General features: G+C 33.7%; 1 protein-coding gene across 1 annotated transcript in view; it reads right to left on the bottom strand.

Moving 5' to 3' along the window:
* Positions 1–4,404: 4,404 nt before the first annotated feature.
* LOC131841035 (integrin alpha-8) overlaps positions 4,405–24,219 on the bottom strand; it is a 164,557-nt gene continuing 144,742 nt past the window's right edge. Inside the window, exons 6-25 of the mRNA XM_059189267.1 lie at positions 23,813–23,861; positions 23,253–23,321; positions 21,249–21,415; positions 20,598–20,804; positions 20,214–20,313; positions 19,718–19,952; positions 18,130–18,293; positions 16,356–16,498; positions 15,221–15,414; positions 14,373–14,628; positions 13,518–13,675; positions 12,606–12,781; positions 11,781–11,915; positions 10,532–10,597; positions 9,089–9,617; positions 7,956–8,506; positions 7,227–7,309; positions 6,312–6,458; positions 5,582–5,812; positions 4,405–4,631 (exon numbers count right to left, since the gene is read on the bottom strand). Coding sequence (XP_059045250.1) covers positions 4,554–4,631; positions 5,582–5,812; positions 6,312–6,458; positions 7,227–7,309; positions 7,956–8,506; positions 9,089–9,617; positions 10,532–10,597; positions 11,781–11,915; positions 12,606–12,781; positions 13,518–13,675; positions 14,373–14,628; positions 15,221–15,414; positions 16,356–16,498; positions 18,130–18,293; positions 19,718–19,952; positions 20,214–20,313; positions 20,598–20,804; positions 21,249–21,415; positions 23,253–23,321; positions 23,813–23,861 — 3,738 coding nt within the window. The 3' untranslated portion in view covers positions 4,405–4,553. The remainder of the gene's footprint in view (positions 4,632–5,581; positions 5,813–6,311; positions 6,459–7,226; positions 7,310–7,955; positions 8,507–9,088; positions 9,618–10,531; positions 10,598–11,780; positions 11,916–12,605; positions 12,782–13,517; positions 13,676–14,372; positions 14,629–15,220; positions 15,415–16,355; positions 16,499–18,129; positions 18,294–19,717; positions 19,953–20,213; positions 20,314–20,597; positions 20,805–21,248; positions 21,416–23,252; positions 23,322–23,812; positions 23,862–24,219) is intronic.

Consider the following 24,219-nt stretch of genomic DNA (forward strand, 5'->3'; position numbering starts at 1 on the left):
TAAGCAGGGCTTGTGTTATATATAGGGCAGGGGCGGATCTACCTAAGGGCTTTTTGGGCTGCAGCCCAGAGACCCGAGGATACAAACGGCCCCCAATCCCCACTGAAACGATATTTAGAATATACAAAAATATCTAGAATGTTAAAAAATCTAATCATAAGGTTGGCAACCCTGATATCAGTCAACCCACGCGAGTGCGCGTCTATCGGAAGGAACTGGGTTTCTCTGGTCGCTTGTTTTTGGGCGGAACGTAGACTAGGCTGTACGGTCTAAGGATCTTTGCCTGTTCCATCACTAAAAAGGAGATGGACGAATATGGGGAAAAAAAATGTTTTTGGTCGGTATGTTTTTTTAGTTGAGTTATTGAAGTTGAATATAATTAGGTAGGCCCCTAAGTAGGTTTAGCCCAGGGCCCCACAAATTCATGATCCGCCCCTGGTTATGAGTAGACAATTAACACAAATAGTTAAACAATTGTCTTGTAAGAAGTACTAGTGTTTGGGGGGAAGGGTATTGTCAGTAATGTGGACTAATGATCCCATTGCTAGCAATGTACCATGTCAGATCGACCTCCACGCGGTTCCCCCTGGAAACCATCGTGATACATTCCCGGTGAATTTGTCACTTTGGGCTAACTGATCTGACTTCATGTTCATCCTATCATCCTCCACTGGTGCCCCGCCAGCGTAAACCGTTAGCGCAGGGGGGTGCACCATTCCATTATCATCATTTAAAAAAAAAGTACTAGTGTTTTAAACAAGGTTTAAATAAAATATAACAATAAAAATATTTTCATCTTAAATGCAATGTATTGCCAAAATTGCAATCGTAGTTCCAATACACTGTTGCTTATAAGACAAAAAACTGAGGTAAATAAAACAAAGATTTAAAATTAAATAAAATAAAACAATTTTTATTAAAAAAATTTTTGGTAGATGCAAATGAGTTACCGATACAAACAACCAAAATACTATATGCTACTATTATTAAAATAATTATGGCAACTAATGTTGTTTTATCTAGATAAGAAGTAGAAGCGATACAGTGTAAGAAACTTTATATAATTATATTTATATCTATTTGTATAATTTTTTCACAGAATCATAATTTATTTATATTCAAATTCAAAGAGTAACAAATAAATCGCGGTACTACTTAAAATTATTAAGTACAATTTTTTTAAAATAATAATCATAATAAAATTATTACAACCTCTAGACATATCTTTTTATACTAAACAGAAAAATATGATTCTATGAAAAAATGTTACATATATAATATACAATATATAAATACTATTATATATCGTACATTAATATAATTATATAGTTTATCAATTTTTAATACAGAGTAATTCTCTATCAGTATAATACAGTGTAATATGAAAAGAAAAACAGATAAATATAGAAATAGAATTGACAAGAAGCAATATTAGAATCTATTAATAATAATAATTAATTACATCTATTAAATTAAGTAGTAACTGGCAGTTCGAAAAGGCACACTTTCATATTGCTAGTGATTAAATTCATTTTTATAACATTTTATACTACAATATATGTTTTTCTATATATTGCTAATGAAGGCATTCTAAGTATAATCATACTTCTATTTATCATATTCCAAAAGGATACACTATTTACTTATTGAAATAAATATCGTCACAATAAAGAAATGGCCTGCATCTATAATTTATATATATACACGCGAATAAAGTCACAAAATCTAATACTATCTACACGTCTGGGTGGCTGACGATATACAGTCGATCAATGGTCAGGTTGCCCGCATACGACTCTGATTGCTCGCGTATGATCTTCTATTGCCGCATCTCAAGAGGGCGGGGTGTCGCAACCGAATGTGCCAACCGACTGTATATCAGCAGCCTAAAATTTTGCTTATATGAAATATGATTGCTTTTTAATACATTTTAATATCTTTCTTTGTTTTATTCATTGTGTGTAATATATAATATTAAATTGCTTGCTTGTATTGCATTTTCAAACATATTTCATATGCGTCGAAATATATACACTACTCGCTAAAAGTGACTTCATTCGTCTAAATTACCGCATACCTAGTGACATTTCTACCTATCATTTTCCTGGAACATTCCAGAACAGTGTTAACAATCACTTTATTTAGGTCACTTAGGTCTCTTTCTATGTGTATTATAGAACAGAATTGCTGAGGCCAATTTGAAGTGGTGAGACATATACTAGTATATTTCTTTATAAATGGAATTACAACAAGCTGACAGCTCACGTGGGTAGGTGGTAACTGCCGTATATGTACACGAACAAGGATATCACGTTATCATGTAACGCGAAATACAACTCATGCGTTGCCATTGCAGAGACTAAGATGTGACGCTTCTGTATCCAGTATTGTCTCTGCCTTCTTTCCCTTCAAACGAAACATCTTACATACAAGCTTTATGTATACTAGATAAATGATAGTACTGAGATGTATTTACATCACATTTTAAAAGCAAAAAGTTTTGAACCAATGAATATTTTCATAATCTATATATCTACATAATATTGAAATATTAAAATGGTACAAAAACAATTTCAATGACTAAATGTAAAAAAAAATATTATTGCCAATAAGATTTCTTAAGGAAATTCATTAAAATTCCATAATTGAGGTATTTTGTACCGACGTAATAGAGAAGACGTTATAATATAAAAAATATCGTCCAACTTAAGCGATGAGGATCGATATTAAAATATTTAATTATTTACTATATTACAATAAATAACAAAACATTACTATGAAGTTTTCTATCAACATAAATCATAGACAGTTTAGTGAGTGAATGAGTGGTTTGCAGTGAAGTAGCTGCAATTTATTGGCCCATCAGTACATAATACCTCATTAGAGTCTACTGATATAGTATTTTGAAATATTTCTAATTCTAATTCTTGCACATTCAATACCTCGTCGTTTAACAATGCCTCCTAAATTATATTTATAGTTATGAAGCATTATTAGTAAATAAATATTATATTTCACATCCATATAAATATAAATGAAAAGTTAATTCGCTTAGTATAAAATACTTAATTAGTTTTAACATAAATCACATTTTCTCAATTACTCCCACACTTTTTACAGTATCACACTTCGAGATTTATCCTTTCTCTAATTTTCAATTCTTTATATATTTACTAGAATGGCGATCCAACAAGATTAATAATAATTGTATTTAATATCGTGACTAGTAATATATTACAACAATTTATATACATAAGTATGAGAATATAATGGAAAAATACCTATTAAACCTTTTTAAACATCTAAAAAAGTTTAAGGCACTATTTGTTTCGAATAAGGCACTATTGCAACAGCTACAGAATATTTATACCTCTTTAGTGTTATTTTTTTATTAGAGTCTTAGTTCGATCAATAATACCACTAGATTTCAATAGAAATACGTCAAGTAAGTTATTTACGCCTCACTTTCGGATTTTTATCAATTTCATTTAATTCGTTTAATTTAAAATAGTTCTTTTCATTTGCATTTAGAGTTCAAAATACATTGAAATTCTATTATTAGACATATTTGATAAAAAAAAAAATTTATAAGACGTTATCTAGTTATTATCGTTGATCGATGACTATTTTTTATATTATATAACAAAAAAGTCTATGTTAATATGTCAATTCGAAAAATGAACAATGGCAGTTTACCATTAAAAAAAAACTCCATTAGCTACCAAGACAAATAATTCCTACCGTAAATTCCACCAACCGAAGAAATGAGTTAACTAGGTTAATCATTCAATAATAGAGGTCAAAACGTCACAATAATGCTTAATCCTGTCATATGACAACCATAAAACTACAATGATGTCTGATATTATAGTAGTTTTCTAATAATACTGTTTTTTTAGTTATAACGGTGCTAAAGCACTTAAAACTATAAATATGTAGAAATGCAATGACGGGAATGGTCTGTAACAGAAATCAGCATTATAGCGACGATAGGTTCATATATAATATTACATTCCTTATCTTATTAGAATGTACTCTTACTGTTTTATTTTCGACATTTACCATGTGTATAATAATATATATTCATATTCTGTCCTGTCATATTGACAGCATTCCCACATTTATGGCACAGAACATTCCAATTATAAAAGATTCAATCACCTCCTTGCAATAAATACTATATATACCTATGAGAAATTCGATGTTAACGTACTTATTAGTACAAAAAAAATGAGAAACTATTATTTTTTAATAAAACATCAACATAAGATTCACGTACAAAATTCTGAGTTTAAATAAATAACGAATGTTCTTAGTCATTTTAAAGCAATATTGGAGGAGTCTGGGAAGATTCAGTCAAATCATCTTTAACAATATCTCTTTAAATAAAGAAGAATCAAGAACCTATATTTGAAACAGTTATTACATCAGTACCTATCGAGGCTGGTGGAGTCTCGGCTGGTGACGTCACTGGCTGCGTCAGTGGAGGAGGACTCACTAGTCGCGCTGGTGCCTCCCGTGTCGCTCGTGACTCCGAGATCAGTGGTCGGATATCAGAGATGTTCGTCGTGGTTGTTCAAAGGCTGTCGCTCGGCGTGGTCGGATGGACGGTTGCGCTTGAAGAATCCACACTGGAAAATAAGGTACTTATTAATGTTGATTCTAACTTTTTTCATTTGGTAGAAAGAGACAAAAGGTTTTAGTAGTGGGGTAAGTAATAATAATAATCTCAGGACAATTCACACAGCACCATCTAGACCCAAGTTAAGCTAGCTAAAGCTTGTGTTATGGGTACTAGATAACTGATACAAATACATAGATATTTTTTTTTCGTAAATACATACTTAATATACATAGAAAGCACCCAGACCGACACAAACAATCATACTCATGAATACAAATGTTTGTGCCGTGCGAGGAATCGAACCCGCGACCATCGGACGTAAAGCGGTGTGTTAGACCGCTAGACCACCGAGGTCGTCGTCGTCGTAGTGGGGTAAGTATTAGTAATGTGTGGGCGTATTATGAACTCTTATTCCCTTTCAGTTTACGGCTTAAACTGAACTGACTGGAAACTGACTGGATTTTAAAGAGTTCATAATACGCCCCGTGGACTAATAACACCTGTGCTGGCATTGACTTCCACGCGATATCCCCTGAAAACCAACGTGGTAAATTGCTATTTACCAAGATGGACTATTTGACTTTACCTCATGTTCATCATCATCCTCCACCGGTGCCCCGTCAATGTAAAACATCACTCAATTATCATCCATAGAAAGGCAAATTAAGATAAAAACATTACATATATATAGAAAGAAAAAATGACTGAATTGAATTATTATTGCAACTAGCTACTCGCCCGGGCTTTGCACGGGTGTACATGCATTATATATATAAAACTTCCCCTTGAATCACTCTATCTATTAAAAACCGCTTCAAAATCCGTTGCGTAGTTTTAAAGATTTAAGCATACATAGGGACGGACAGACAGCGACAGCGCCTTTGTTTTATACTATGTAATTATGAAATAGCTTATATATTACATAACGTTCCGACTTAAATAGTTTTAGCAATATACCTTATATAATGCGTAGATGAGCAATAACAGCAGTAAAGCGCCAATTACAGCGGCTAGCACCACCACCCATAGTGGTATGGTGCCGCTTTCCAGCGCTTCTAATTGCGGCGTGATTACAGTCTGAGCTTCGGCTATTTGCCACGTCTGGTCCTGCGGCCGGCCTACTGTTGGCAGTGAGGACACCCGAGTTGCTGTTAGGGTTGACAACTTGACGGCGCGTTCTTTGGATATCTGAAGAGTTGATTACAAATAATTAAATATAGAATATAGAATATTAATACCAAATTGGTATCAATATTCTACGGGAGGTATTGATGGTATCAATATTTTAATGTTGACTAATATTATACATTGATTTCTCAGTTTCACTCAGATTTGTTATAGAAGAAGTTTGAAAGGTAAAATATCAAGATGCCATATCTTGATGTTTTACTTTTCAAACTTCTTTCTTTCAAATGAAATTATATGAGTGGCCCATTAGTACTCTGGATAGCAACACATGAGTGGTATCAAGTGGAGCACATAACGTGCTATTCATATATGGGCAATGGTTATCAGTTACCATCAAGTCAGCCGTCAGCTTGTTGGATATCCCAAGAACCTTGTGTCATTGGAATATAGTCCAAAATTATCGACAGTGTACAATTTTACATTAATTATAAACCACAATCTTATTATGATACATACACGCCATTACAGAGATTTTTGGCAAGAAATACCGCAGACTTACCTCGTTCAAAACAGACGCATTGATCCTTGACCTCAGAGCGATCCAGACCTCCTGGTCTTTCAGTAGTACACCTGTTCTGCACCTCACAACCGCGCATTTATACTTCTCTTCGCATTTTTCTAATACCTCCCTCAATTGGTTGTCCACCTGTAATATGATGAAATGATTAGGAATACAGAAATTAACAATATATTAATTTATTTATTTTTTAGCTGTGCCTGCGGTTTAGTCGCCTTAAATTAAATCGAGTAACTTAACAATCGAAACTCTTATCGATGTTCGTCATTCGTAAATCGATTAGCATCTAATGATATCGATACTTGGAACAATTATGTTCAACTAGCTGAGCCCGTTATTTCACTCGCGTGAAATTTAGAGCCTATGTGATATTCTGATGTATAAGCTATAATATTGTAAAGTTTCATTAAAATCCATTCAGTAGTTTTTGCGTGAAAGAGAAACACACATCCAACATGGTAGGGATTCCATTCGCAGCCGATTTCCGAGATTCTATATAGTTAATCAGTTACGGAATTAACCTACACGAAATATTAAAAATACACATTTTCAAGTTAGGACATCTTAAAAACCTGACGTCATAGGCGAAATCGGATGACGGCTAAGAATCTATAAAAAAAATTCAAAATTCAAAATATCTTTATTCATGTAGGTCTGTTACAGACTCTTATGATATGTCAGATCTACCGTCAGTTCGGAATGATTTCGAGATGAGAAGAACTGACAAGAAACTCAGCTTGAATGTTTTTTTTTATTTTGTACATATTTACAATATATATCTATAAGATCCACTACTTCTTATTAAAATAGTCTCCCAACAATTTTTTTTGTGACATAAACACTGGAACATTACTGTCCATCAGTTTATTTAAAAAACGTAAATAATAAAACAATTACCATATCCTGACGGCGTCGTCTGCTAAATGATCGTCTGCCTGATGAACCGTAACTGCTCTCAGAATGCGCGCTAGAGCGACCACCTGAAAATTATATTAGTAAATTGACGTTTAAATACACAAAAAAATTAATATCTATAATAATATATGTAACCAGGGACAGATATACTATACCATTTACTTCTAAATCCATCTACTTTAATTAATATCAAACATAACCAGGAACAATCTTCTTCTAGTTCCAAACTTAATAACTGACGGCCTCTATAATCTAACATTTTAGCACAACCGCCTTCCGATGGTTGCGAGTTCGATTCTTTGTGCGGTACAAACATTTGTCTTCATAATTATGATTTTTGTGATTGATCTGTGTATTTTCTATGTATATTATGTATGTATTTGCTAAAAGAAATATATTTAAATGTTTGTATGAGTTGTCTAGTACCTACAAGGTAACCTCTGCTTAGCTTCGAACTAGATGGCACTGTGTGAATTGTCCAGGGTAAATATTATTCTATTATATCAAACACATTTTTTATTTTTATATGTGTATCTAACACATATAAAAATTAAAACACCCAAATCAACAAATAACACAAAAGTTTGCATCATAAGAGGATCAACCTTGTGACCATCGGAAGTAAAGCAGCGTGTTAAACCACTGGACCAACGAGATCAAGGTTTATCTATTCAGTATGACAGTTCAATTGAAGTAATCCATTAAACTTACCTGACTGCGAAGAATAGTAGTATCCGCCACCGCTGCTCGCCTGAGAACCTCCACTGCTGTGGTAGCTTCCACCGCTGGACTGGTAACTGCCCCCACTTCCTTGGCTGCCTTGATATGCTCCACCGCTTCCGTAGCTACCACTCTGGTAATTTCCGCTTTGAGACCCTGAGCTTCCCCCACTATTAGTGACGTCAGCAATGCCATATTTAAACTCATTGTTTGAATCTTGGGCCGCATAAGCTCCAATTCCACCAATGTTGTCTTCTTCCTCGTCACCGAGGACAGTCAACCCACCATTACCTCGGTAAGTCGAGGAACCGGCCTTCATGATGTCAGAATTCACAGTTTCCGTTGTAGCCCAAGAATTGTGGCCAAATCCTTGACCGGATCCTCGGTTGCTGTAGGAACCCTGGTTGTATTGGTGAGATCCTTGAGCATATCCGCTACCACCTTGCGCGTAGCCTTGTCCAGATTGAGAGTAAGTCTGTCCAGAGTTATGACGGTAGCTTCCACTAGATCCTTGTTGGTTTTCATTTGTTCTGTCACCGTAACTGAAATTATATAAAAGTTTATATAATAATATGAAGGAATAGAATGAGGACATGTTTTAAAGAAAGTATTTAATATGAACTAGAAATGGATGGATAGGGTGAGGATGGCCAAAAAAATGGATGATTTGTGTGAAAAATAATATGTTTAAAAGGAGAGTAAACTCAGTTATGATGGCTAAAAGGGACTTGTGGAAGAAGATGACACATTGCGCTGACTACAATTAATGGGATAAAGACAAGGCAATGATGATGATTTAATGTAATGTAATATATACTTTTTTATCTATAGAAATAAAAAAAAAGTAGACGCTGCACAGATGGACTGTGGAAGTTGGTAATTACCGTATACATAAATTATGATATCCTTAGTATCTTCCACACGTAGTCTTTCCTTAAGAAAAAAAACCCTATACCACTATACCCTACTATATTACATCCATATCTCAATCTTTATAATCTATATACAGTCTGCTAAATAAGATACCGGCAGCAGATGTATATACGACAGATATATCATTCATGACTTTGTGTAATCTAGTCTTTCTTTTAGACACTAATCAAACGGTAACACTATATACTTACAGATGAAAAGAGCTCCCAGCTTCGCCTTCATGTCCCAAATCTCCATATTCAGTGCTACTTTCAGTCTGTGATACAATATTTCCATGTCCATCATAAGTAATTGTTCTATTCTTAATCCTTACGACCTGACCCTGGTTGTAGACACCGCCTTGGCCAGCAGCTTCATCCCGACTCTGCCAGTTGCCTTGAGCATGATTTCCTCCGCTATAACTGCCTTGACTATAGGCACCCTGGTTGTAGCCACTCTGGCTATAGACGCCCTGGCTTTGACTTCCATGACCCTGTCCCGCTAGTTTTCCAGCAATTCTTCTTCTAACTAGTTCCTGTTCTTCCTCAGTTAAGCCTGGGTCATATGATTCGCTCCACGTTTTGTTGAATGTATAGGTATGACCATTGCTGGCAGTGACCTGTCCAGAGCCTTGGTTGACGCCGTACTGCCTACGGGTGGGCTGTGCTCCTGATACGTAGCTACCACCAGACTGACCACCTGAAGCTTGACTGTCACCAGATTGGCTGTAGTCCCAGTTCACTGTAAAGTTAGAAAGGAAGTGATAAGCAGAGTAAGACTTTAATACCTATCTCATGTGAAATTGTAGTTTTTATGAATCTTTTCTTACATGTAGTAGAATTTTAAACGATTCAATATTTCTTTACAAAAATAATATGTATAATTAACTTAATACCGATGACAAAAAGATATCTAGATTTTATGTCTGTTTGTCTATGTGCTAATTTAAAAACGATTTCGTAAATTAGAATGCAGTTTTCAGTTATGTGTTGCTGCAAGCTTCCCGTAATAATAATTACCCTGGATGATTCACAGAGCTGTATCTAGTTCCAAGCTAAGCAGAATTTATGTTCTGGGTACTAAACAACTTATAGAATACTCAGATACCTTTTTTTAAATACATACATAACATACATAGAAATCACCCGTACTGATAAAACAATCATACTTATGAATATAATTTTTTGCAACGCAATCGAACTCGCGACCGAGAAGTGATGTGATGTGCTATACCGCATTTTTTACATTTGATTCAAATCGGAAACAAAAGAAGCTTATCTTTATACTCCTAATAGCAGCCGAGCTACATATATAAATAAAATTGAAGTGTCTGTTTATAATATTGAAATAAGCGTTTCCTACCACATGCATTTGAATATAAATACGGTACATACACCAAAATAACATTTTTACAATTTTTGTTTGTCTGTCTGTTTGTTCCGTCAAATCTCTGAAATGGCTGGACCGATTTTTGAGAGAGAGAGATTTGAGATTTGATTGAGAGATTTGACGGGACATGTTTTGGCAGGTAGCTGATGTAATAAGGAGTAACATAGGCTACTTTTATTTTAGATAAATAAAGTTAAATTCCACGCGGACGAAGTCGCGGGTGCAGCTAGTTTCTAATATAACTTAATAATAAAAAAAAAACTCACCTTGTCCATAATATCCTCCGTTTCCCATAATTTCGGACTCCTTATAAAGGTCGGTAGATAACATTGCTGAAATATTAAAATAAATTTAGATTTTTTATTTTTTATTAAATAATGGGATTGCGCTTTGTCTTACCTCATCTGATGGTAAATGATGGCAAGACCTAGGATGTAGCGCTTACCCAGAAGATATCTATTCACCATAGACTTGAAGAATCCGGGGTTGTATTTCTCCGGGAACACAAAAGCTGGAAGTGTGTTCTACTCTTTGGCAGTGCGTATTAGGAAGGACGATGCGAAAGAAATTAAGCAACAAATATATTTTACAGGATTTTCAGGCTACCCTAATGCTGATGGCCGCAGCTGGCCTTTACAGCTTTACAGGACGATAGGGGGCAAGTGCAGATGGCACTTCAAAGGCCCCGCGGAAGGATTTATGGAGCAGCTGAAGTCCAAGCCCCGCCTGATAGATACGACTTTAGTCTGACCACTTGGGTTTCGAACCTCAGGCTATCGTAATTTTAGATCCCCATTTGAATTGGACGGAGGATCGACCGAAAAATGCATATATTAAGTTTATTTGATTAAATATTATTTCTATATCTATTTCTATGCGTATTGATGGTGGTGCCACTAATATCGCGTCACATTACAAATTTGTTAAGTGAGTATTCGAAATGTATTCATTGAGATAGACAGATCTTAGAGATCAGATTTGCACTCTTTGTAACGATACACCTTCGAAACGGCTTCACGGATGGAGACCCAAAGTTTCATCGTCCTTCGAGCCTTTTACCACTCAAAAAAATTCTGATCGGTCAAGTTCGAGTTTTTAAGAATAAATACGAATGAAATGCAGTTCTCACTTATGTTCCCGTAATAATAATGTCCCTGGATGATTCACACAGACATCTTGTACCAAACTAGGTACAACTTGTGTTATGGCTTTTTAAATACATAGAAAACACTCAGACAGATCAAACTACAGTTAAAGTTACAATGTCTGTGACCTTATAATCTTAATATAAAATTCTCGTGTCACAGTTTTCGTTCCCATACTCCTTCGAAACGGCTTGACCGATTCTCATCAAATTTTGTGAGCGTATTGAGTAGCTTTGAGAATCGGCCAACATCTATTTTTCATCCCCCTAAATGTTAGGGGTAGTCCACTCCTAATTTTTTTTTTATTTTAAGGCAAAACAACGTTTGCCGGGACACCTAGTAATTTATAACAATTTCAAATTGATCTTACCATCCTTCTCTTTACTGAGATAAAATGCGTACGGTGCTTGCACTAACAATTCCTCAGGGTTAATATGCTTCGCTATATCGCACTTGACGTTGCCCACTGCTTGTGGTTGTACCAGCATATACATGAGGTTTTCACCTGTAATCATTAATTTATTATATTAATCCCAATCATTACATAGTAAACAAAGTTGCTGTCGCTATCTGTCCGTCCCTATATATGCTTAAATCTTTAAAACTACGCAACGGATTTTGAAGTGTATTTTTTTAATGGATAGAGTGATTCCAAAGGAAGGTTATATATATAATACATGTACAGCTGTGCGAAGCCGGGGCGAGTAGCTAGTATAGTATAAAACAAAGTATTAAAAGCTCGTTTGGAATTCCTCTTGTGCTGTGTTTGGGATAGACCATGTTTCCATTGCAACACGTTAAATTAGAAACACGACAGAATTATATAAATTGAATGGAAATTAAATATAACAAACAAAGGATCATAATATTTACATAGTATAAAACAAAATCGCCACCGCTGTCTGTTCGTTTATTTTTTTAAATTACGCAACGAAAATGCTGAAAACTCTGCATTAAAAAATTTCAGTTTTCAGCAATAGATAGAGGTATCAAGAGGAAGGTTTATATGTATAATACATGCGTGTTATAGCACAGAACAAGCCGAGAAATTATAAGAATATAATGTATCCCAGCGAACCCGAAACTTTTGTTATTATTTTATATGTATTTTAGTCTGTAAGGTATATATTATGTTATATGGGGCATAAAGTTGCTCAAAATTAAATAAATTATGGTTATAACATTTAAAACTTACCGTCCAGCGTTTGATATGGCCACATAATAATTATTTCTGCTTCGTTCACAATAGAGGGACCTTCGTTCTTGATGTTATATTTGTGTATGACCTGTGGGCCAAGCTTGGAGTCATCTTTCAAGTCCACAACATTGTACAGCGAGTTGTTGTAATGCAGTTCCGGAGGGTCTGATGTACTGTACAAACAAAAAAATATTAAAAATGTAAATATGTTTTTTTATATATACTTCTTTTTATTACATATTATAATATGTAATAAAAAAAAGAATTAAATATAAAACAGATATTATACTATTTTGTATTTGTATGTATGATATTATACAAATATAAAATAATAAGAATGATTATTATTATTTTATATTTTTATAATAATAATAATATTGTAATATCTGTTTTATATTTAATTACATTGCAATTTGTGTGAATGTGCCTGTGTGTCATACCCTGTGGGTAACTGAAAATAAGCGCGGAAAACTAATTTTCCAGCATTATGCTGAGTTGTAGTCCACAGTAACTCTGTTTTGTAATATGTAAATTGTTGTTTGTATTTTTTTTGACATTATTGTTGTGTCAAGACGAGTCAATGAAATTTTATTCTATACATTTTTATGTTATTATTGTTTTTTTAATCGATATTTTAACATGGAATTTGCTTAACATGTACAATATAGAACGAAGTTGAATAATCTATATATATAAAAATTACGTGTCACGCTGTTTATCCGGGATGTACTCCTAAACTACTGAACCGATTGCATATTTGAGTTGCTCATTGTGTGCAATTTGATCCAACTTGGAAGATAAGGATAGCTTACATCTCAATTCATAGTCGCAATATTATTTTAATTGCCTTAACTAGAGCAACACATGGCGAAGTCTGCTAGTTAAAGTTTAAAAAAAATATATAAATACCCGATTATGGAAAGATGAGCTCGCGTTATCACATCAATGATCAAGTGTTTTGTGTTATCGTAATCCGTTCCTTGCTCAGGGTTGGTGGAATTGGTCTCCATGTCGAAGACCAGCTTCTTCACATGGATGTCCACCTCCAGAATGATGCGGAAGTTAACCTGGTTACAAAACATTAATTTAGATCAGTAATGATGCATAATTTTTAAGGCCTTGGTTGTTTACCGGTTTTAGCGCACCGTCTTACCCCCGATGTTCGTGAGTTCGATGCTCTGCACGGTACAAATATTTGTATTCATAAGTATGATTGTTTGTATCGGTCTGGTTGTTTTCTATGTATATTATAGATGTGTTTAGAAAAGAATGTATATAAGTATGTATCAGTTGTCTAGTACAAAGACCACAAGTTTTGCTTAGCATGGAACTAGATGGCGCAGTGTGAATTGATCACGCCTGGTAACGGTTTACGCTGGCGGGACACCAGTGGAGTATGATTTTTTTTAACGATACGATGGTTTCCAGGGGGAACCGCGTGGAGGATGGCGCTGTGTGAATTGATCAGGGTAATTTTTTTTAACGATACATCTATCATGCTCGCCCCTTTTCAATGTTCATTACCTAGACTCGTCAGGGACAAGAATTGAAGGATATTCTTAGGAGGGATGGTTTTTATCTCCTCAGAATGAAGTGGATGAGGATTCCAAAGGAGATATTTCCTTTATTCATGAATGGGCTACAACCACATAGGATGAACCTCTTAGACCATAAATTCAAACACACGCAGTAGAGAACAAAAATTATATAAAATTAAGAACAGGAGGGGAAAAAAAAGATGATGACAAGTAATTGAAAACTCACTCTCTGTCCACTCGGCAATGGGTTCCCAAGGTCACATTTCAACGTCCTGTTTACACTTGGCACCGTCGTCATCATGGAGCAGTATATAGGCACTACATTAGCGTTGTCCTTGTCCAGTCTCTCCATCTTAGCATACGTTACTCCAGCTGGTAGACCTAAGTAGTAACCAGCCTCGAATGCATCCTCGCCGGAGTTGTCTATCTTGACATCAATGTTTATATTTTCACCAGAACTGAGAAGATATTTTCCGACAGGGCTGCGGACAAATTAAGTAATGATAATTGATATACCTTCACGACTATCATGGGACTGGTCAGACGCAATAGCTGTCTTTATATGTAGGAAAGAATGTGCATGTAAATGTAGACAAAAAGAACAAGAAAGACCAACGATAACAATCATGCATTGCCATTCCAGTAGACTACCTCCTGAACCTCTTGTTCTGTAATTGCACTTATGTAAGACAGGTTTGTTTCCCGGGCGGCAGAGAGAAAGCGTAGGAAATACTCTTCCACCGAGTCAATTTGTCGGAGAAGGAGGTTATTCCCTTCCCTCCGCCAGGAATAGGGGCGGTGGACCTGTGGGCGATTGTTTCCCCATCGATATCTCAGCTCTTTAAGATACTTTTGATGAAGAGTAGTGGCCTGTCTATTGATATATGTCTCCACGCAGAGCTGCGGAAGAATGTTCGCGTACATCCGTGGCTCCGGCAGCAAAAACCTTCAGCTTTTAGCCGGTAGCCGGACAGAACCCGTTCATTTCCCCAGGAGTGCCTGCTCCATGGGTCTCCATGATAGATTTCATCAAGGAAGAAAGTTTGTTTCTAGTGAATTAATATATATACTTACGTTGTAACAAACATCCTCAAGTCGGGTATACAAATGTTATCAGAACCGCAGTTCTTCTGTATGTTCAGTGAGTCTGTATGAACAATGCTCTCGGTCTGATCGAGCACGGGCGGCACCACATCGCCGGAGGGTTGCGTCATCAGCTGGTATGTCATCTTTGCTTCTATCGGTGTTAGTTTGTCTCGTATCTCTTCCTGTAAACGATATAAGCTTAAGATGAATTACTTTCAGATTAAACCACGCTTTCTAACCCTTAAGGTTAGCTGGGAAAGAGTGTGATACGGCATTAATAAAAGGCGATTTTGTACAATAGTTATTACTCACTAAAGAATAAATAAATAAATTTTATTTATCGAATACTTAACCGAATTTATCTATGTATACTGCCAGAGTCTCCGTGCGATTCCGTGAGTCCGGCAATAGGTGCTACTCCGGGATACCTTGAACATTATGATCAGTTATTACTGATCATAAAGTTCAAGGTATCCCGGATATAGCCTAGCCTATAGCCATAGCCTTATAGTGCCTTTTCTTAAGAGACTTTTTACAAGTAAATAAAAAGACTATGCCTGTATGGTAGAAGACAAAATAAGTGAAAATACACTGGTACAGAGATAAAATTTAATGTTAATACTACTGCGTTTATTTAATAGTAGATAATATTGTTCCATTGCTACTTTGAGAATTGGAAATGGACTCAAAATGATTAATCTGACGATCAGACCCAGATATCTCTACAAACACCAGCATTCAATTTGCGTTTATCGCATTATTTTGTAAATCGAAGGTAATGATCAAAGCAAAGTTTTCGCTTCTGGACGAAGCATCATCAGCCATTGAATGAGTTCGGATATAGCTTGGAAACTTAATGTTGATTGTTCGACAAACTGCGACTGACTTTGGGTGTAACTCAAAACCATTAGACTATTGCTTTTATATTTTAGAACTTGTGTTTAACGCTTTATTTTGTAAATCGAAGGTAATAATCAAAGCAAAGTTTTGCTTCTGGATGAAACATAATCAGGCATTGAATGAGTTCGGATACAGCTTGGAAACTAAATGTTGATTGTTCGACCAAACTGCTACTGATTTTGGGTGTAACTCAAACGACTAGGCAACTTATTTTAGAACTTACATCTAGATAAGCGGTGATGTTGCTGCACGAATGTTGTCTCTGGGTGACCAAGATATGCGTCGTAAAGTTCGTCTCTCGGCTTTCCAAGAACAATCGTTTCGTGGTCTTCTGCCTCGAGTCCAATTCCACGGTTATTTTGAACTCTAGAATAATCATAATATTTAATTCATCATAATCATCAGTATAACGAAGATTTAAGTAACATGTAAATATAATTAAAGATATAAGTACTAATTCTTAAAAAAAAATGTGCACATATTGAGTGTTTTATTAATTTGTGTTGATTTTACTACAAGTTTAGATTTATTTAATGATTTTAATAATAGTGAATAATCATTATTCTAAAATGAAAAACAAATTTTAATGAATGGTCAAACGAAATATTTAAAGTTATTTTTGAATAATGTATCTAGGTGTGTAATTAGAACATATAGTACATCGATATTTGAGTGATCTTATTGTAGCAATATTTTTTTCTACGCACTAAAGATCAAAGATATGCAAGTTGGGTGAAAGTGATAATTTTCTATGTGGTAATTATTGTAAGATTTTAATTTTTTTTAGTATAACTTTTTTAACACTATTATTCTGGTGATTTTAACATCAAAAGCGTTCGTGAGCTAGACCTATCTATGATTAAATATTAGACATTTCCTTAGTACTTTCATTTACTTGTTCGTATTATTGCAATAGTATAAAAAAAAATTATACAAAAAATAATTTAATATTTTATATATATCTGATGTAATTGTCTTTGCGACTTTCAATTATCATAATAAACAAATTAAACGTGTAAAAACACACGAATACTCTTGATTTTACTGCATAAAAATCACTTAAGGTAATACGAATATACAACATTAGATAAAAATCAAATAAGTTCTGAAAATATTTATATATATGACATTTCATATTGAACAAAACCTCAGAACTCAGTTATTACTTTTAGACTACAATGTGGCACTTTTACTTAGTATAAAAGTTCTAAAATTTAAAAATAAATAACAAAGAAACAACTATTAATAAACCATGGAAATGTCTAAAATTTAATAAACATCTAGTTTCAGTTGTAAATAATGATAATCTAGACACTGATATTGCAATTCTTGGTGATGGTGGACCTTAAATTGTACAAACAAGAGACCCTACTTCAAGCACTCACCGAAGTAGCAGATATATCCCTCCGCTTGGAAAAAACAATACAATATGCGACTCAGAACTAGATCTATTAGGATTATGTATATATAGTAATAAGTATATAGTAATAGTAATATATAGTAATAAGTAAGTTAGGTAAATAGTTAATACATGCTGATGAATCGATTAAATACTTGAGCTGACATATTTACTTCTGAAGGCCGCAGGTTCGATTCCTCGCACAACACATTTGTAGTCATGGGTACGATTGTTTGTATTAACCTGAGTGTGTCTAACGTATATTATTTAGTTACAAAACAATATACATATTTAAGTATTTGTATCAGTTGTCTAGTCTGGATGGCACTATGTGAATTCTCCTGAGTTATTATTATATATCAAATTATATTCAATATATAAAGGTATATAAAAATACACTCAACTATTTTATCGTTTTATGTCTAACAAAACAGAATATATAAATTAACATTAGTTAATATTTATATTAATTTTAGTTATGGATATTATAACTTTTTGACTAATCCATAATAAATAGTGGCAAATTATAAAGATTTTAAATACAGCGCAGACAAAGCCGCAATAATAACTATAGTATTGCAATAAAGAGGAAACTCACTGATCTGCTGGTCCACATTAACGCCGCTGTAAGTGAGACAGAACATGATGTGGGCGCAGGTGCCTCTAGTACCATTTGGTAATAGACAATTCTTTTCAGTCAGAGATATATGCTTTTCACCAACGAAGCTGACTTCAGCAGTCACTTGGACTACGGGCCGAGACCTGAAAAGAAATTTGACTTCAAATTAAAGTGTTGATTTTTCGGCGGTCGCTTGGACTACGGGCCGGGAAAAAATATACAATTTAAATTAAAAAAATATCATTATAAAAGATTATGCCTTTACGACTGTTATCTGAAATGGAGTATATTATAATTAGTAGCATTGTTTACATATCAGCTACCTGCCAATAAAAGTACCATCAAAATCGGTTCAGCCATTTCAGAGATTAGCCGGAACAAACAGACAGATGAACGGACAGACAAAAATTGTAAAAAATGTTATTTTGGTGCATATACAGTATTTATAATCATATGCATGTAGTAGAAAACGGTTATTAACAAACAATATTACAAACAGACACTCCAATTTTATTTATACGTAATTTCCTACCAGTTAACCATAGGTGGTGCAGTGAATTATAAAAAATGAAAATATAATAAATTAAAAAAAAACAGATTCATAAAATGTAAATAAAACATTAAATATATACAAAGGGATATAATAATCCTCTCCACGAATATATGGAATGGATTTCCTATTGGAGGGTCGTCGTAAGACGGATGATATCTGGCTCCTTCTCCACTACATAATAGCCACAGCCATTCTGCCAAGAGCGTATCAAATAAGATGATATAATATAATCGTCATTATTAACTGTCGAATTGTGAACGCAGCACTGATATATGTACATTTAGCAAAGAACATTTGTATCTAACACAGAAATATAATTGTTTAATTATGATAATATGAAATGAAATGAAATGAAATTTTATTGCATAAGGTACATTGGATGTGGTATTTTGAATATTATTATATTGTTCGCACATTTAGTTATTTCTGACATGCAACAGACAATTGTCAATTGAAATATTGTCATTATACATTGCTCATCATTACATACATATATTATTATAATTAATTAATTTATTAGTATTAATCACTTTTTCACCATTTGTGAAAGGTATTCGTCTATATTATAAAATCAGTTAGATAACAACCAATTACACAATTCTTTTTTTAATTTGCTTTTATTTAATTGTTTTAACTCCTTTGGCAACTTGTTAAATATTTTTATGGCCATTGGATAACAATTAGAGCTTGCTAGCGTTGACTTTATCAACGGATAATATAATTTATTAAGACGCCTCCTTGTGTACTTGGTCTCAAAATCATTAGATGTTTTAAATAATTCAGGATGCGATTTAACGAATAGGTACAGTTTATATAATATATACAATACACAGTTTATATAATATTACAATTACAAATATCTGTTCTAGAAACTACAAAGGCTGAATTTAAAAAATAGTATTCGAATATTACATTAATAAAAAAATATACAACTCTGCAAGACAACTTTTGGGTAGAGGAGAGAAGGCAGAAAGTGGTAGACGCAGCAAGAATGGACTAGAGAAATTTACTCACTTGAAAAACACAGCGCTATTAGACTTGTAAGCACCGACAACCAAATCGGGGTAGTTATTGTTGTCTAAATCTATGCCTCCAGATAATGAGAAACCGAAGGTAGTCAGGGTCGGAGAGATCTCCTCAGCAGTTATAGCCTGGGAATACTTTTCCCGGATTCCGGTGATACTGCCTTGGTATATGTAGACCACACCACGGCCATTCTCGCCAGCATATGGGGCGCCAATGGCAATATCTATAATTTCAACGTCGTTAGTCCTAAAAATATTGTTTTTTTTTCTATGGAATAATAAAGTAAAATAGAAATAAATAATTGTGCCCAAAATTTATGGAACTTAACATGATTTTGATTTTGCGAAACAAAACAATTGCAGATTGGGTGTCTGGACCCTATAAACAAAATATACAAAGCGGCTGAAATAAGTGAAGGTAATATATCCACGCAGTCCACTGATTCTAGATATATCAATTTTGTATTATATAAAAGTAAATTTACCTCCAAATCCATCATAGTTGATATCACCAAGCGACGTAATAGACAAACCAAATCTTCCCTTTGATACTTCGCCAGTTCGAGAGTGGAATTTTGTGAATGACTGTAAAATATATTTATTATTTTACATAATTGCAACACTATACATACAAATTTGAAATTTTTACAAAAGGTAAGTACAGAGCTTAAAGTGAAAATAATTAATTTAATTAGAATTAGCGGTTGAATGCGACCTCTGTAATGGTGTTCGTAACTAAACCTTGGTATTGCAGTCGGTAAGAATTCCATATATTCCCTTGTCACCTCTCTGAAGGGTGGACGGTCTATTGAAGACTTCTTCGTGATAAAAGAAGGGTTGAGAATCGGAATAAACAGAAAAAGAATTACCCTATCCTTTCCCTGGTATACAATGTAGACTCTTCCATGTTCATAGCCATCACTCCTGGGTTTGACGAACATAGGAGCACCGATAACGATGTCATCGGCGCCATCGCCGTCGAAATCTCCAGAGGCGAGACAGTAGCCGAAGTATGCCCCAATTTGAGTGCCAGTGAGATTCTTTATTGGCTGCAGTTCCCATGTGTACAATACAACCTGGAAATTATAGAAAATAGTTTTAATTTTTATGGACTACAAACTGTGTGCTATGCTCAGGCTTTTCGGAAGAATGTATAAAAACTCATAAACGTTACATATCTCTACAATGATACTGAATTTATATGTTTTTTATATAGCATACTGGACAAACGAGCGTCCAGCTCACCTGATGGTAAATGATTACCTCTGTCCATGAGCATCCACAACATCAGGGATTCCGAGTGTATTGGAGGCCTATTAAGAAGGAGAAAGCTCTTTTCTCGAAGGTTTCAATATCTTATCAGTTCTAAAATGGAGGTGATTTCACAATATGGTTGCGCGTGGCAACAACTCTCTGAAAAAACGCATGCTGGAAGACCTCAATTCATCCAGATGATCAGTATGGTATTTTAGTTTCTGGCGGGTAGTGCGTAAATTTATAATTTAATCATTATTACTCACCAAACCTTTTAAGTCGGCTCCTCTAGGTACTCCTACCGCGACACTTTGGATTCCAGGACCTTCAAAGTCACCAACAGTAATCGAATAACCCATATATGAGTTATCGTATTTTGGATTTGATTCAGGCGTCGCAATAAGATAAGTTGAATTTCTGGAATACAGCCTACCTAGAATTGTAATAATTAATTTTAGCAAAAACATATTAATAATTAGAGCATTGTAACCAGTCTCTGAATTGTATAATATATTTAATTGAATTATAATTGATTACGGTCACTTTGAAATTGATTTATTGCAAAAGAAAATTCAGAAACTTAAAAGACTGTTTAAATCGTTGTTACAAACCTTGGAAGCCTTGTGGTTTTGTTTAAAGTTAAAAACCACTTGAATTAAATATTTTACTAATTAGTAATCATACTATTACTTAAATTATTTATTTTTACTATTACATTTATTATTTATCTATTTAATCTATGATGCTATTTAATAAGCAACAAGAATAAATGTTTAATTTTAAATAACAAATTTATCTAAACACTGAAAAGCTAATCCACTTTTGGTGTATTAGTCGTTGCTACAACATGGATACTAATGTATGACAATATACATTCGTAATCTTGACTTATTATCCACTTAAAAGATTTAATACACTTTATTGATTTAAAATTTTATTTGAAGTTTGCTTAATTCTGATATAATAATAACATTAGTATAAACATTCCATAAAAAATATATTATATATAAGTGATACTATACTTTTATGTGGATAATATGACAGTTATATGAATAGTGAACTACTGATACTAAAGTGTTGATGATTAAGCAATACTACGAGTATCACAGCGAGATGTATGTATTGTCGATTGGAGAAGTTTTCCTAATAATTTAAATCAATATTATAGAGGCATTTACGATTTAAAAGTGCTAATTACTATAGCACTTCAGTTTCTTGTTTAATATTAGAATTCACACCTTATAAAAAACCACGATGAAATAATATTTTTAATATGTTAAATTTATCACCAAAGCCACGTTACAGCGACCAAATATTATAAAAGCCAATGAACAAAAAAAAATTTGTCTTTGAATTAGTTTATTTCCAAGCATGGACGCTATTTTTTGTTATGTATGTTGTTTGAAGCGTTAATAAAAACCTGTTTACCAGAGTACTCTAAGGAGGAATAGACCCAATTGTAAAATTCCTTTCCGTAAGATGTATTTATTACTTATGGGGATAGTATTTATAAATGTTTTTATGAATCCATGTTCGATTGAATTTACAACATGACAACATCCAAATAAATAATGTACAGTTAACTTATAATGAAATGGGTACTAAATACTAAGAAATATAAGAGATAACATATCGTGCAGTGTTATAAGTCCATTTCTAATCACTACATCTAAAATGAATGAGCATAACTAACATAGATTATAGGTAGGAACTTTTAGAATTATATAGGTATTTGGTGGAAACCGAAGATGGTATATTTAGCACCATTAGGGTAATATGTACTGCTCCGCAATTTTTGATGCCAGTGACTGAATATTTGATAAATGATTACATGATCATTCTTAAATTAACATTTTGCATCATAATTGTGGAACAGTTTTGGTTTAAATCTATTCTTCACATTCGAGTGTATGCTTTGAGCATTTTTATGCAACTTTTATAGCCCTCAATATAATATATATCTTTGATATTATTGACTGTTATCCCCAAATGTAATATTTCTATGTAATATATATTTGTATGAATATCGCAATTATTATTAATATTATTAGTACATTGTCCAAAAATTATGTCTAGTTTGTGATATTTCCCGAACATTAAGAACGAGATTTAACCAGTTATAAATGGTCACTGCTCAATAGGCAATTATTTTTAGAATTAGGCGCTCATAAGCCTGTGTTATGGATGTATGCTACATAACATAGGCGTAGACTATGTTATGTTCGGTTAAAGAAATTAAATGGTCAATTGGCGATACGTTAGCTGTTTACCTTCTTCTGGTATAGGTGCCATAAAGTAGTGGTTGTGTTCGATGGTAATATCTATCGATAACGTTCGCCCTGTGGATTTGGAGTAATTAAAATTTCATCAACAAATAACAATATGAATTTCCTAATTATAATTTAATCTTTAACACAGTTCGCTTCCGGTCCTAAATATTAGGATTTAAGATACGAGAAAATTCAAACTCATGCTGGATGAGTCTCTTATCAAACATTGATGCTATTAGGATTAATTACATCACTTAAAGTAAATACATTTATACATCAACCACGTAATACTCATACAGATATGAAATAAGATGTATATATATTTGTATTCATTAAGTATCGAAATAGATAATGAATTCGTAAATGCAAACATCTAGTTTTAGATTTTAAAAGAGTTTAAAGAAATAGATACAACTAATGTATTAACCGCCCATGTAAAAATGATAATTGAACATCACATTTTGAAGGAAAACGAAACTGACAATGACACAACCACCATATATACCACCGCCTAGAGAATTGAAACAAAAATTAATATCAAATATGAATATCATATTTACCTTGCCAAAAGAAGCTTCCTGGAGCACCCATGAACAAACGCATGCCATCCTGAAAAATAAATGCAGTCCCTGATAAATAAATATTATAGTATAAATAATAAAAAATATATACTAAATTTAGTTGCAGTTGAATAATATAGTAATCATAATTTTGCTAAATTGAAACATTGTAACATTTTTTATTACAATCTTAAACAACACAAAGCAAAATACAATACCATTACAATTTAGAATAGATATTCGACAAGTATTCACTAAAATACTCGTCGAATCCATAACAACATTGCGCCTAATGTTTTACGACTGATCAGTGTAGACGGCTGATTCATTTTTATGGACCCACTTATGGTAATGCAAGAGCTCAGCCTAATTGCAATGGACCAGATAATAATACGGGTTTATAAGTG

This window comes from Achroia grisella, unplaced genomic scaffold (genome assembly GCF_030625045.1).
Source record: "Achroia grisella isolate CSIRO2021 unplaced genomic scaffold, CSIRO_AGI_Agris_v1 utg157, whole genome shotgun sequence".
In the NCBI taxonomy this organism is placed as follows: domain Eukaryota; kingdom Metazoa; phylum Arthropoda; class Insecta; order Lepidoptera; family Pyralidae; genus Achroia; species Achroia grisella.